General features: G+C 40.7%; 1 protein-coding gene across 8 annotated transcripts in view; it reads left to right on the top strand.

Moving 5' to 3' along the window:
- The window catches only part of si:dkey-237h12.3 (teneurin-3), a 236,668-nt gene that overhangs the window by 109,516 nt on the left and 111,847 nt on the right, over positions 1 to 15,305 (top strand). For all 8 annotated transcript variants that reach the window (XM_061724890.1, XM_061724889.1, XM_061724888.1 and 5 more), the window contains one exon: positions 1,222 to 1,460. In XM_061724890.1, coding sequence (XP_061580874.1) covers positions 1,222 to 1,460 — 239 coding nt within the window. The remainder of the gene's footprint in view (positions 1 to 1,221; positions 1,461 to 15,305) is intronic.

Here is a 15,305-nt window from a genome sequence, read left to right as displayed (position 1 = left end):
TGCAGATATTCCTATTTTAATCGGTCTTTGGATGCAATTCATTTCTGGTAGAAATGGACAAAGCGGTGACATTTTACAGTTGCAGGCTGGAACTAACTTTTGCCACGGATGGTCAATCTGTCCAATTTCTCTGGCTGCCCCTCATAAGCCCGAAGGCATTTGGGTCTTAATCTTGTAAGTAGTGGCACAAGTGGCAACAAGGCTTAATTCATTTACTTAAGAGCTTTTCACATGGGGTTTAAAAGTTAATAAGAAGATCACTCTGTAGTGCATTTGATTAAACCCTGTTAATTACCCCAGGTATAATGGGCTATTAGCAAAGGCCCAATTGTAAAAGGGAAAGAGTGAGATGATTGTTTTACGAGGTTCCTCTTGTTCACCTTTCCCAATGTCACGATTACGCCGGGTATTGAATCAATATCTCCAGCAGGGTCATGGATGTGGGGATTGGAGAATTGTGAATTGTTTTTAAATTTGCAGATTTTTTCAGTTTTTGGGATCACTGGGGGCACGATCTCCGAAACAACTGTATGACAGATTATATTATCATTTTGATCACCATGGTTACAGTAGAATCTCATCAGAAAGGAGGTTCCTACTACTGAGGGTGAGAACAGGTTTGATACAGAGAACTTTAGCAAAACTTTAACTCTATACCAGTTCACATTTCTCATGTAGGGAGCAAAGATTGGTTTAAGATTCAGTTGAAACAATATCTTTTAAAATTTAATGAATGATGATTTGACATTTAAAAGGATCAGAGTGAAGGTTGAATATAATTACAGGTAGTGTAAACCCTATCACAATAAAGGTGAAAAGTGGTCAAATAATTCTAAGATAAAGTCATTTCAGGCAGGTATTGTTTATGAAGGTGTTTTATTTGATTTAATTTCTATGTATTTATGTCTGAGAATGATGGTGATTTAGTTTTATCCTCTGTGTTGTTTGTGATTAAGGGAGTTGTGTCTATTATTGTTTTGTTTGTCATGTATAATGTATGTCTGTTATGTAGTAAGTGTTAATTTGTGTGTTGTGTGAACGTCGGACCCCAGGAAGAAGAGCTAACGCTGTTGCTAATGCTAATGGGGATCCTAAATAAAACAAACAAACAGACTTATGGACGAGGCTGTTAAAATCAGAAGCCTTCTGCCGCTTAATATGCTACTAACGGTCATCGCGACTTACGAGACTTTGCTCTCCCATTTTCTTTTGTTTTTGCAGGCACTTTCTGTTTAAAACGGGCACAGGGACGACCCCTTTCTTCAGCGCAGCGGCCCCCGGGTACACGATGGCGACGGGGACGGTTTACTCCACGCCCGCGCGGCCCTTGCCCAGGAACAGCCTGTCCAGAGGAGCCTTCAAGTTCAAGAAATCACCCAAACATTGTTCCTGGAAATGCACAGCCCTGATCGCCGTGGGCATCGCAGTCGTGCTGTCCATCATCCTCTGCTACTGCATAGGTAAGACTCAGCAGCTTTAACAGTCGGGAAATATACTTGCAGTGCCAATATGGAGGGAATTTTTCATGTGTTTACTTATAACAAACATAGTAAATAAAAAAAATAAAAAAATAAAAACTTGGAAAGGAAAATATTTTAAGCTTGACCTCCAGCCCTGAACATTTTAAAGGGTCTGTGTTCATGTCTTTTTCTGTCTCTGTCACGGTCACACACCAGTGCTCTCGTTCTTTAACCCTTTTCTCACTTTTACCATCCTTTTTTTTCACCTACACCTCTTCATCTGTTTGGTCAAAGACACATTAGCCTCATCAATTCAGGGCTACACTCCGACTAACCTGTCACCTCGACCTGTCTTTGAGACGGGCAGCTGCAGCAGCTCTTCCTACTGATTCTCTTTGTCCTCTCGCAGCTCCACCCGCCGCGCACGGCTCGGTCTATGTTTATGTTTGGAAGAGGTTCAGTAGAATAATATCTTAGCTGCAGACCGCTCACATTACCAGATGTTCAGGGCCGACTTGGGCAAACAAACAAAACTTTATCCTTGACTCTTATGAGATGGATCATTTTGTTTTCTTCAATAATACAGAAAAAAACTTTTCAACCAAAACTTTTCTAAAGCTAAAAAAAAGTTTTATTATAAGAAAAACTAATTTGTAAATTGAATTCTGAGTCCACAAAATGTGTTTGTGACTATTTTTTTTAAATTCTTGCTAATCCGAAAAATTTGTACGCTCATTTAAAACTCTTTTTTACACTTGCGAATCCGAACACATTGTTTCCCAAATCCTAAATTTTGCGGTCTGCTGGGTTGAATTTCCTGGGACCTAAAGTAAAAAAGATTGCACCGCAGTAACAGCTTGGCAACGGCCACATTGACATCTGTGATGCTATAGCCGCACATCCTTTTGAAAAAAGTAAACGAAAGGATATGCTGAGTCTTCAACCGAGGATGAGAATAGGGAGGAACGTTGTTTTAAGGCAAACCTGAACTGGGCATGGGTGTTGGTGCCAGATGGGCTGCTCTGAGGATGTTAGAAACTGCGTATCTAGTGGAATTTTTCATGAACAATTATCTCCAGGGTTTGGAGAGGTTGGTCTGGAAGACAGAAAATATCAACTGAGAGTGATATGTCTGGGCCAAAGAATGCCTTGGAGATGGTAGAGGTCAGAGGGGAATGGCTAGCCTTTTTGGAGATGATGGACAGGCAACAGTAACTCAGATAACAATTCATTACAGCCAAGGTGGGCTGAAAGACAGTCCCTGAACCTACAACAAATCAAACCTTGAAGCAGATGTGCTACAGCAGCTAAAGAACACGCCGGTTGTGAGTCCTGCCGGGTAAGAAAAGGAGGCTGAGTTTATAGTTCACACATGCTCACCAAAATCCGACAATAAGCGGTTGGAAAAATGTCACCAGGTCCAACGGGTTTAACTTTCTGATGCAACATTTGAGGTTTAGGGTCAGAATTTGACTCTGGTCTGGCTTGTGTCAGCGGCTTAAGCTGGTGGATGGGATGTCATGACGTGAGGCTATTGTCTAGGCACACTTATGGCGCTTTTATACTAGTACCTACTAGGGATGGGCGGTATGGACTAAAAAATGTATCACGATAATTTCTGGCATTTATCCTGATAACGATAAAAATGACGATAAAAAAAATACCAATTCAACTCCACCTTTTTAACTATAAATCTATCTCGCTCTCAGATCCAGATATTTGTTACACAAAAACGTCATCAACGGGAATTTATCCTTTTTTCTTTCTTTCTTTCTTTCTTTCTTTCTTTCTTTCTTTCTTTCTTTCTTTCTTTCTTTCTTTCTTTCTTTCTTTCTTTCTTTCTTTCTTTCTTTCTTTCTTTCAGGCTCATTTCTTTCTTTCTTTCTTTCTTTCTTTCTTTCTTTCTTTCTTTCTTTCTTTCTTTCTTTCTTTCTTTCTTTCTTTCTTTCTTTCTTTCTTTCTTTCTTTCTTTCTTTCTTTCTTTCTTTCTTTCTTTCTTTCTGGCTCATTTCTTTCTTTCTTTCTTTCTTTCTTTCTTTCTTTCTTTCTTTCTTTCTTTCTTTCTTTCTTTCTGGCTCATTTCTTTCTTTCTTTCTTTCTTTCTTTCTTTCTTTCTTTCTTTCTTTCTTTCTTTCTTTCTTTCTTTCTTTCTTTCAGACTCATTTCCTTCCTTCCTTCCTTCCTTCCTTCCTTCCTTCCTTCCTTCCTTCCTTCCTTCCTTCCTTTCTTCCTTCCTTCCTTCCTTCCTTCCTTCCTCCACACGTATGTGCATGGATTTAACGCAGAACCATAAATCAGCTTTACACAAAAACATCATCAACAGGAATTTATCGTTTTTACCGCGAGATGACAAATTCTTACCATGGGGAATTTTTTGGACGGTATATCGTGAACGGTAAAATATCGCCCATTCCTAGTACCTACTCAGCGCGACTCGACTCGCCTCCACTCGCCTTGTCCTCGTTTGTTTTTAGACACCCAGACGAGAAGTAGGCGGGATTGGAGCGAAGCTGCTGCAACGTATTTGATTGTGTATCCAAACAAAGAAGACGACACTAAAGATGTAGAACCTGGAGGAAATGATATATGTGCTGGTGGATCTGTGGCTTGTGTTCGATACCAAGTTAAAAAATGAGAGTGAGAGAAGCTTCAAGCGGCGACACTTTTTTTTTTTTGTTTGTCTCGGCGCTGCTGAAAAGTCAGCTGGAACCGCGAGCAGCTATGAAGAGACAGAGCTCCTGGTGGATCTGGTCGTTCCTTATCGCCCGTCTAGATCCCTTTTTAATTCTCTCCTCAGCCACCAGGTTTATGAACATCTGCACCTCAGAGTTGGATCACCAAACAGACTTCTGCTGCTGTTGATGGTCGAATAAAATGAAGAAGCCGCGAGTCGCTCTTTCGCTGATTTCGGCCTTCTGACTCAGACGTCTGACTCCAACATCCCGACCAATCGGTGGCCTGTATTGTGATGACGTCAGATCCAGGGCCGACTCAACCGCTTAGAACCTCAGCAGAGTAGTTACAGAAAAAGTATCTACTCGGCACGTTAGACCCCTAGTGGGAAAGAACCAAACCGGGGCGAGTCGAGTCGAGTCGGGCTGAATAGGTACTAGTGGAAAAGCGCCATTATAGTCTCATTGGTGCCACTTTACCGCCAATTACATAAGACAGTCTACCAGTGTTGCTGCTGACCACTCAGCTCCAGTGTATGCATCTTCTGATGTGTCTCAGGTCACAAGGCTCAGATCATCTGCCTCTTTTGGATGTGGTGGAACAGGTTTCTACTGTGGATGCACAACTGACACATCTGCTGCAGCTGTGTGATGATGTAATATAAATATGGACCAAGATCCCGGAGGAATTTTTCCCCACACCTTGTTGAATGCTGCGTATGATCAAGGTCGTTCTAAAAGGGGATTTCACTCGGTGCCACCAATGTCTGAATCTATGTGACATCTGAACTAAAGTGAGACGTTCAGCTCTGCAGGATCTGTGTCTGTGACATCACAGACACAGATAAAAGTAGGTTTACCCAGTCTCCCCATCTTTAGCTCCACACAGCTTCGTATCATGCTGCATTGGCTGTACCTCAGAAGTGGGTAGCGCAAAGGTGCAACACTGATTTCTAAACAGGCACCGCTCCGAATGGAGAGTGGGGTTAAGATGCCGACTCCAACCCTTTTAAAAGCTGGGTAGGAAAAGTTGGAAAAACACTTTAAAAGTCAAGAAGATTTTGAAAACAAATCAAAAAGTCGAACCACTTCCTTCAGACCTGCTTCCAACGCCTGTTTGCTAGTTGACTCACAATAACATTTCATGAATCACTTGCTCTCAGTCTATAAAGAGAATTCCAGGTTATACAACCAAAAAAAAATGTTTTAGAAAAATATTTCCTGCAAAAGCATTAAGAGTGGCTACTCTGAACAGAGGTATAAAGACATGGTTTAAAGGGTAGCTTTCATCCTATAATCCTGTGGTATTTTGACCACACCGTGTCAGTCATTGCATTAGGCTGTCAGGAAATGGTGACAAGTTTGAGAAAGGCAGAAACGTTTCCAACTAGGTACTAGTAAGGATGCCAATTCAGCGGTTGGAAAAGACACATTTCATTTTTCAGCTTCAGTCCCGCTCGGAAAACTCAGTCTGGCAGCTCCTGAAATGTTTGTATTCACCTGAGAAAAGTAAAGTACATAAAACAAAACTTTTGGATTTGTGTTTATTTTACTGGCAATTAAATGCTATATAGCTAACTCTTTAGAAAAGCAATAAACTATGTGAAAAATGTTTTTATCTGAGTCGTCAGGGTCGGTATTTCTTGTAAATATATCTTGCAATTCCTCTTCTTTGGATGTCGGCTCATATTTCTGTTTCTCATCTTTGTTTCTGCCTGACGAGCAGGTGCAGTTTTCCCTGGAACTAGCGGGTCATGGAACCGGCACTTTCTGTGCCACAAGCGGTGCATTTCTTTCAATCTTAGGGAGAGAAAATGATCTGCTTTGGCATTAGACAATTATCTTTCAGTCAAATGGAAAAAAAAAAAAAAAAAAGATGATTGACAGGCTGCCTGGAGTCAGTGTAGATGCGATTCCTCTCGCACTACCTTTTCCTCTCTGTCGCAGTCACAGTCGTCCTGATACCATTCAGTCTGTCTGACTAAGCCTTCAGTCAGATATGCAGACGCGGCATCGGTGCAGGTTCCTAGGAAGACATCCCTGTCTGCTTCCCTTCCACAGGAAGCTGCACATAATCCCTGGACTTCCCATACCCAGTTCAAAGAGCGACAGCCCCATTGATGTCCATGGGGCTTTCTGTTAAAACACAGACACGGACGGGCGTTCAAATGGCACGAGTGGCCGCGCTGGACTGGGAGACAAGTTCGGGGAGATACATTTCAAGGAAAGAGGAAGCAGTTCTGAGCACTTGAAATGTAAAAAAAAAAGGGCTTGTGTCCACTAAAGCTTGCTTGTACAAGGACCAAAACTAACTTACTCTGTCAAACAGGAAATGCTTTTTATCCGAGTCAGGAGGATAAGACACTCATCCCCTGCTCCTGCTGGGCATTATTTCCTACATGAAGCCATCGAGTGCTTTTTTTTTTTGGTTTGTTTGTTTATTTTTGATTTTATAGCCTTATGTCAAAGCTGACTTCTCGCTAACCTTTCGAATCGCGGCCAGAGCCATAAACCCGTTACAGATTCATCTTTCCTTGTGCCCTCCCTTGTCATCAAAAGCCTTTAATCCTCGCACTGTGCCTCTCTGCCGGAGCGGATAAGTATTCACGCCGCTCGGAGGCAGAGGAAATGTGACACAGTTGTAGAAAGAGAAATACGGCAATGTTGGGGAGATCCTATAACCAGTGTTTTATTGCTGAACAGAGAGGGAAGTGCTCTCTTTGGAGGAGAGGCTGTAAATGTGCTGCGTCTGTATCAATATTCATAATCCTTTTATTGACTTAACTGTTTTGTTACTTGTGGTTTATGGTGTTGCAACATAAATTTGGATAATTGCGTGCATGCATATGTTACCTTGGTAGCAGTGTTTAAGAAATTAAGCTACCGTATTTTCTGGACTATAAGCCGCACCTGTATATAAGCCGCATCCGCTCTATTTAAAAAAAAAAAAGATATGCAGGCTGCAGATATTTATGTTGTTAGATTAGATATTTACTACATGTACAGAAGGATTTTGAACTGTAAATGATGTACATGTTTGTACCTAAATAGATCCTTTCCTAACAGTGTCTTTTAACACGGCAGCAACTTTGCTGATTAAAACTGGACAGAACCAAGAGAAAATAACCAGTATTTATTTATCTATTTATCTGTTTGAAATCTGCTTCTACTTCTATCTGCTAAAGAAGAAGTACCGTATTCTTCTTTGCATTTATTTTGTCTTAGTTTTGATTCTAATTCCGGTTAGCACTCCCACTAGCGGTGGAAGAAAAATCCACAGAATAGCCGCACCTTTGTATAAGCCGCACGGTTCAAAACCTATGAAAAAAGTAGCGGCTTATAGTCCAGAAAATACGGTATTTTTTTTTTCTTCCAGTGAAAACACGGTCCAGACAGTATCATTTTTTTCATCTGTTGATACGAAAGGATGCAACAGATTGGATTCATTTGCAACATTGTCATCTCAAGTAACTCATTTAATTTCAGACCTATCGGATGTTCAAGTTTTTGTCATTTTTGTCCTGATTCCAGTGCGTGTGCTCTGTGCCGTCGCTCACCTGGCGCGGCGGGAGTTGGTGCGTGATGCGTAGCGGTGGGTGCGTAAGTGTGTTAAACAGATGCAAGACCTCTGCCACTTACCTCTGTTGTTACCACCAGTTTCTCTCACTTTCATCCTCCGTCAATTCACCTTCCAGGTGCATAGTGTTAAATAGCGACAATGTGCATTCATACATTAATGCTCTTCGACTGCCACCTGTCACAGCCCCACGAGTGCAGGGATGAGACTGAAGACAAAAGGCACAGCTGCATCTGTTTCTTTTTTTTTTTTGCTAAAATCAACCAGATTTTAAGCTTCACAACAACATATGACTGGAGTTCAGGTTTATTTATTTATTTTGTGGTTCCTTGAGGGAGGAGGGGAGGAAAGAGAACAGTCAAAATGGAAAAAAAAAAAAAAAAATGAAATAAAATTGGAACCTAGCTAATGGACCTCGGCAACTCCTGCAATTCAAATGAGGGAAACCTGCTGAAGTGAGTCCTTCCCATTCCAGCCCTGCAAACTGGCCTGATTGGAAAGGTTTCAGTGATTGTTCAGATTGAGCGAGGCCAATCAGGACCCGGTCCAGCTTTGAGGCCCTAGCCGAGTCCAGAAACACCATGTGGAGTTTTTGGAAAAAGCCACACAATCGAATAAACAAAATCAAAGTGGGCAATGTCTTGACAGAATATACATTTTAAAAAAGGATGATGATAAACTTGAGACAAATGTAGAGTAAAATATTAACTAATGCCCAGTTCAGCTGAAACATTAATTATTTTTTGTCATCTTTTCTTTTGGAAAAGCACATCTTAAAGATTTCCAAACTAAGAAGCAAACTCAGAAAAAGTAACTCTTTATTTGACTGCCGACATAGTTGGAGCTTCCCTCTTTTTTTACACATTAACCGCAGGATAAAAGCTGCTGCAGGTGCTTCTTCTCATGAGTGGGGCTGAGCGTGCCAAGTGACTGCCACTTATGATAATTAAATGCGAGAAACTTTCCAATACTACCACAGCGAAACTCCCGGCTTGCTCCGGTTACCACTGAAAACAATCCCTGCTGCTTATCCATTTGAGGGTGATGGAGACGTTTTCTCAAGAACAGGAACACCTTCGCTCTTAGCTGTGCAGCCTATTTCCTTTTATTTTTTTGCTGGGGACATTTGTCTGCTGAGACTTTCCGACGTAAAACTATGTTTATCTCAATAATTCTGAAGCTCTTGAGCTCCAAGTTGTTGTTGGCACTTTGCGTCTCCAGATGGGCCACTTATCTGTCTGGTAAAGGGACAACACTTTCTCCTGGCCATCAGCATAATGCCACCTGCATTGAAAAACACTAACGTCCTGTTTTACCTTCTAAAGCCCCACGGTGCTTTGATGAACATTGTTATTTATTTTATTTGTCAAAAAAAAAGAGGTACAAAGAAAAAGCTTTCATCTGTCCCAGGCTCCGCAACTCAACGCACAACAAGATTGGTGAATTTGTTGTGAGAGCAGCCAGTCAGAATTACTCGGGGCCATGTTATATTTTTATGCTGCAGAAGTGTTAGTGCCTCACTTGTAGATGTCAGAGCTCAAACAAGCATGTTGTGAACTTACAAATCCAGCCTCTCCTTCCGACGTCAGTGTGGATGTTCCACGGGGCAGATTTTGACATCAACCGTTTGAGGCTCGCTAATCCAAGCTTCTTGCTCATGAGGAGAATTGCTCTTGGGCCATAAATATTAATTGGACTGGCCAAGGCTGCAGAAATAACTTATGCAAATACATAAATGGAGGGCTATTCACCTCAAAGCAATTTGTTGATGAGGTAAGTGGGGGATTCAGACTAAGAGCAGCGAAAAAGTGTTGGTTCTTGGTAGGAATGGGTGATATTTTACCGTTCACGATAAACCGTCAAAAAAATTCCCCACGGTAAGAATTTGTATCTCACGGTAAAAACGATAAATTCCCGTTGATGATGTTTTTGTGTAAAGCTGATTTATGGTTCTGTGTTAAATCCACGCACAACGTACGTGAAGGAAGGAAGGAAGGAAGGAAGGAAGGAAGGAAGGAAGGAAGGAAGGAAGGAAGGAAGGAAGGAAGGAAGGAAGGAAGGAAGGAAGGAAGGAAGGAAGGAAGGAAGGAAGGAAGGAAGGAAGGAAGGAAAGGGGAGAAGGAAGGGAAAAAATAAGGAAGGAAGGAAGGAAAGGGGAGAAGGAAGGGAAAAAAGAAGGAAGGAAGGAAGGAAAGGGGAGAAGGAAGGGAAAAAAGAAGGAAGGAAGGAAAGGGGAGAAGGAAGGGAAAAAAGAAGGAAGGAAGGAAAGGGGAGAAGGAAGGGAAAAAAGAAGGAAGGAAGGAAGGAAGGAAGGAAGGAAGGAAAGGGGAGAAGGAAGGAAGGAAGGAAGGAAGGAAGGAAGGGAAAAAAGAAGGAAGGAAGGAAAGGGGAGAAGGAAGGGAAAAAAGAAGGAAGGAAGGAAAGGGGAGAAGGAAGGGAAAAAAGAAGGAAGGAAGGAAAGGGGAGAAAGAAGGGAAAAAAGAAGGAAGGAAGGAAGGAAGGAAGGAAGGAAGGAAGGAAGGAAGGAAGGAAGGAAAGGGGAGAAGGGAGGGAAAAAAGAAGGAAGGAAGGAAGGAAGGAAGGAAGGAAGGAAGGAAGGAAGGAAGGAAGGAAGGAAGGAAGGAAGGAAGGAAGGAAGGAAGGAAGGAAGGAAGGAAGGAAGGAAGGAAGGAAGGAAGGAAGGAAGGAAGGAAGGAAGGAGGATAAATTCCCGTTGATGACGTTTTTGTGTAACAAACATGGCGGATCTGAGAGCGAGATAGATTTATAGTTACAAAAGTGGGGTTGAATTGGTATTTTTTTTATCGTCATTTTTATCTTTATCGGGATAAATGCCAGAAATTATCGTGATACATTTTTTAGTCCATACCGCCCATCCCTAGTTCTTGGTGGTTCTGTCTGTGTTGCTTCTGATGCACAGGAGACGTCCGCCACACTCAATTTCCTCTCCGGTGGAAGGTTGGTGATACGAGGAGACAGAGGCTTTGGACGGGGAACTTCAGCGGTTATCTTGGTCAATGATTCAATCTAAAGTTATGAACCAAGCCAGGACAGGTTTGACTGTTGTTGTTGTTTTTCTTCCTTTTTCAGACAGAGGCTTGTATCAAGATTCATTGCATTGCATTTCGTTAGGTTAGGTTTTGTCACATTCATTTTTGGCTGTGTTCGCTGGCGGGCACCGGGGAGAAGGCAGTTTTTGGTCCGCTAAGTTGTCAGCCGGTCAGCCGCTCTGTTGCTTTAAACCAGTCGGATATATTAATACCCATACTGCAGTAGAAGAGACTTGTTTTGACGCAGAGATGAACACATTCACACACCTACGTGTCAAACAACGCTGATAAATCTCAGTAAATCAGAGAAAAAAAACCAAGAACCTTCAGTTATGAGGCAGCAACTCCTTAAGAGTATATTTGTCTGTCATTCAGCATCTCCTTTACAAAAGCCTGATGTCTTGTTTCCTGCCAGTCAGCTTAGAAGGAGATTTTTTTCAGGCTTCAAACAGGTTTTTTCCCCGTCCCAATGTATTTATTTTTTTTCTCTTCGTCTTCATTTTTTGCACATTTTATTTTTTTATATAATGCCCTTAGCTGGCCCACCTTTTTCTTGTCTCAGGCTTTGGATTCGTTTTGGGTTAATGCTACCTGTCCTCAGTTAGTCTTTGCAAATTCAGATCAGCTCAGCTTTACTGAAACCCACCAGGACGTTAGTCTAAGACGCTTCCACACTATGAAATCGAAGGTGTGCCGGGAGGTGAAGTTTTACAATTTCATTAACAGTATTAGCTAGCTGTGATGGCGGCAACACATCTCAAAAACGTTGGGGACATTGGAAATGAAAAGGCTCGAAAAATAAGTTGTACCAATAAGAAACACCTCTAGGAATATCATCCAGCTAATTAGGTTAATTGGCGACAGATTTGTGACATAATTGGGTATAAAAATAGAGAAGCTTAGAGAGGCAGGGTCTCAGAAGTAAAGATGGGCAAGGGTTTGCCAAATGTGCAAAAGGAAAAAAAAAACACACTCCTTAAAAATAGGCATGATTCTGTAATGAAATCATTAGTATCATCCAGTAGATGATACTATTACGGAATTATGTTTTGGGATTGTGTAAACAATATGATTTATTTTTTATATTATGTTTTGTATGTTTGATCTGAATAAGTTGATCATGTGAGAAGGGTAGGCGTAAATAAGCAATAGCTTCAGCCTATTCCTTTTCGGTTAGGTCTCGTTTGTTTTTTTATGTGAACTAATGCTTTCAGTTGGTGACTACATTATGAATGACCTGACCGAAATAAATATATTTTCATTCATTCATTCAAACACTCCCTAAAATCACTATTTAAGAGCACAATTTGGCTAGCGCATATGAAAGTTAAACGTCTATGATGCAAAGACAAAGGTATTTGTAAACATCCTCTAGAAAGTCTGCCATCTTTTCTGATCCAGCGCTCATATAAAAGGGAGTTTGTTGAAGTGGAAACCACTTAGGCCCTGTTTCCACGTGGCAAAAACAGTGGTGTTTTCATGCGTTTTGACCGTTCGTTTACACAAAAACGAAGGTCAATGTCACCAAAAATGATAATTTCTGAAAACTCCGGCCAAAGTGGAGATTTGCAAAAACTCCGTCTTCACGTTTGCTTGTAAACAGAGGGACGGACATTTAGGCTTCAGAACGTCACATTATGCGACAGAAACGTCACCAGCGTCATGTGTGCGACCTGTGTTTACAATTTGTTTGGCCACCGTCAATATTTTCTTGTATTTTACCTGTTTTATATTCTAAAGTCACATAGTCACACACAAAGTAACTCTTCTCTGTCACTCCAAACGAAGGACTCTCGTTCCATCTTGGAAGTAACTGGAAGTTACTCGTGTCGTTTGACGTTTTTTTCCAGGAAATCCGATTAGCTAGCATGACTTTATGCTTCTCGTTACACTGCCCCCTGTAGGTTTGGCTGCTCATAGCACCTTAACAGCGTATTTATGCGGGTTCGTGTAAATGATGGTATTTTTCAAAACGTAGAGGGGGAAATATCAGTTTTTGTAAATACTATGTGGAAACGTGGCCTGAAACTGTGTCCTTCAGACTAAAGAGGAGAGGAAACACCCGGCCTGTTAGCGCTCAGTTGAAAAGCAGGCGTCTCTGCTGGCATGAGGCTCCATAGGCGCCTAAGCAATGCGTAGCGCGCAGCTGTGCACATGTGAAAAGAAAACATCAATACTGAAAGCTATATACATCTTTAAAGCAACATGTGCTCCCATCCAGACAATGTACAGTATTTCACAGGGAAAACCTTGCATGTTTCAGCTGGACAAAGCAAAGCTGCATACTACAGAAATATGGCATCATAGTAATAATGCATCAGCTGTATATCACATTTTTCTGGACACTCGAAGCGCTCACAATGGTTCCATTATTCATTCACTCCTCATTCATACGTGGTGATGGTAAACTACATGTGTAGCCACAGCTGCCCCGGGGCAGACTGATGGAAACGTGGCAGCCAATCCACTGACCACCACCGGAACATTCACACACATTCACACACTTTCACACACCAGGGTGAAGTGTCTTGCCTAAGGACACAACAGCAGATGACTGCGGGGAGCGGGGTTTGAACCACCAATCCTTTGATCACTGGACAACCTGCTCTACCCGCTCTACTGACCCACTGCTAGGAGACTTCCAGTCCTGAGAAGATTCAGAGCTGTTGATTTGATTTGAAGATTTATTTTTCGAACAAGAGTACAAAAAAGTAAAAAAACAGAATACAAATATGTGTATATATATATATATATATATATATATATATATATATATATATATATATATATATATATATATATATATATAGCATGGAGTAGGAATGAAGTAACCACTTATCGAGTCCTACCCCTGAGTCTTACATACATTCTTACAAGACGAGTTTCAATAAGCTTACTTATAAAACACCCATACCTACTTTAATAACTGTTCAATATTTTGATATAATACTCAATTATATTTATATATAAATATAGTCAAAATCAAAGCAAATCAAGGCAAACAAAAGAAAACAAAACAAACGCCCAGCATTAAGTTGTGCTATGTATGTATGTACTAATAGAAGTAATTATAATGCATAGTATTACATTATCATTACTTTACTGAAATACTACAATATAATAGAGAACAATAGACAGCAATTGTATAACAATATATTTGGATAACTATATAAGAGTAGATATGCTATATATACACTAGTTCATATATTTACCTCCCATTATATACATAAAAATTACTATAAATCTATATATTGACATATCTACATATAACTATAAATCAGTATATATTAATAGAGATATAGATACACAAATACTGTACGTATAATACAACTCAATATATCCATATAAATACCTACATATAACATATCTATATCCATAATATACATCTATATATCTACATATATTAATACAGGTCGACATACAGATGACATGGATCTTAAATCAGACAAGAATGGGACAACATTCGTATCCCAAAATTCCAGCAATTGGTCTCTTTAGCTCCTAAACATATATGGACCTTTGTAAAAAAAGAAGTGGGAGTGCTAAACAGAGGGGAACGCCACCCAACCCCAATTTTATTGAGACATGTTGCTTCTATCATACTCAAAATTACACTTTTTTCTGTCTAAAGTTGGTTTATTTTGTCAGATTTAACATTTAATATGTTTGTTCGCTGTAAATAAAATATGGGTTTATGTGATTCACGTATCACTGCATTCTGTTTTTGATTTATAGTTTGCTGGGTGTTTCAACTTTGTTTTAAATCAACTTCAGTTTTAGATTAACTTATTGTGCGTTGGACCGCGTCTACCTCTGTGACTGGATCTTTTTATGTTTGTGATGCTCATTTCTGCGCACAGCCAGAAACACAAGGGAAACCATCATCGGCCAAACAACGGATAATAAATGTTCTCAGATTGCTCTGGTTGTCACATAAGGTGGAACTGTATGCGGAAAAGTCAGGCTTGTTAAAGCTATTGATGAACCAATCAAAACTGTCTTTCCTACTGTGCATATTGCTGGTTCGCTTCATTGGTAACAAAAATGGATTCTGAGACTAAGCATGAATTTGATTGAATATGCTGGATTCCTAAACATTATCACTCAGATGTTAAATCTGCATTATCCGAATGAAATTCAAAGCTACGCTACACCTGTTCATTCGATGTACCAAGGACAAGTGTGTGTGTGTGTGTTTTTGTGTGTGTGTGTGTGTGTGTGTGTGTGTGTGCATTCTCACTCCACTAACGCAAGTATTTTCATTAGGTTTCTCGCAGTATGAGCCTTCTTTGTTAACAAAGTGTCTATTGACACACTGTTCATACTAGTTTCCCCATCTCTCTTTTGGTCGCCTTCACATTTGATATTCTCTCTGGCCCCACATCCACCTCTCAAGTTATTTGCTGCAGTCGATATCCATCTTCACAGTGAGCGGCGGGTGTTGGAGAAAAGTTCCTCCCGCGGATCAAATAGTCGGAAATAAAGAGGCTTCCTCAGCATGTTCCCTGGCTGGTGGCTTTGAAGGAGATTGGCCCTTACGCTGCGC

The sequence above is a fragment of the Cololabis saira genome, chromosome 7 (genome assembly GCF_033807715.1).
Source record: "Cololabis saira isolate AMF1-May2022 chromosome 7, fColSai1.1, whole genome shotgun sequence".
Taxonomy (NCBI): domain Eukaryota; kingdom Metazoa; phylum Chordata; class Actinopteri; order Beloniformes; family Belonidae; genus Cololabis; species Cololabis saira.
Note: the sequence above shows the minus strand (reverse complement) of the source record. Positions and strands in the feature narration are given on the sequence as shown.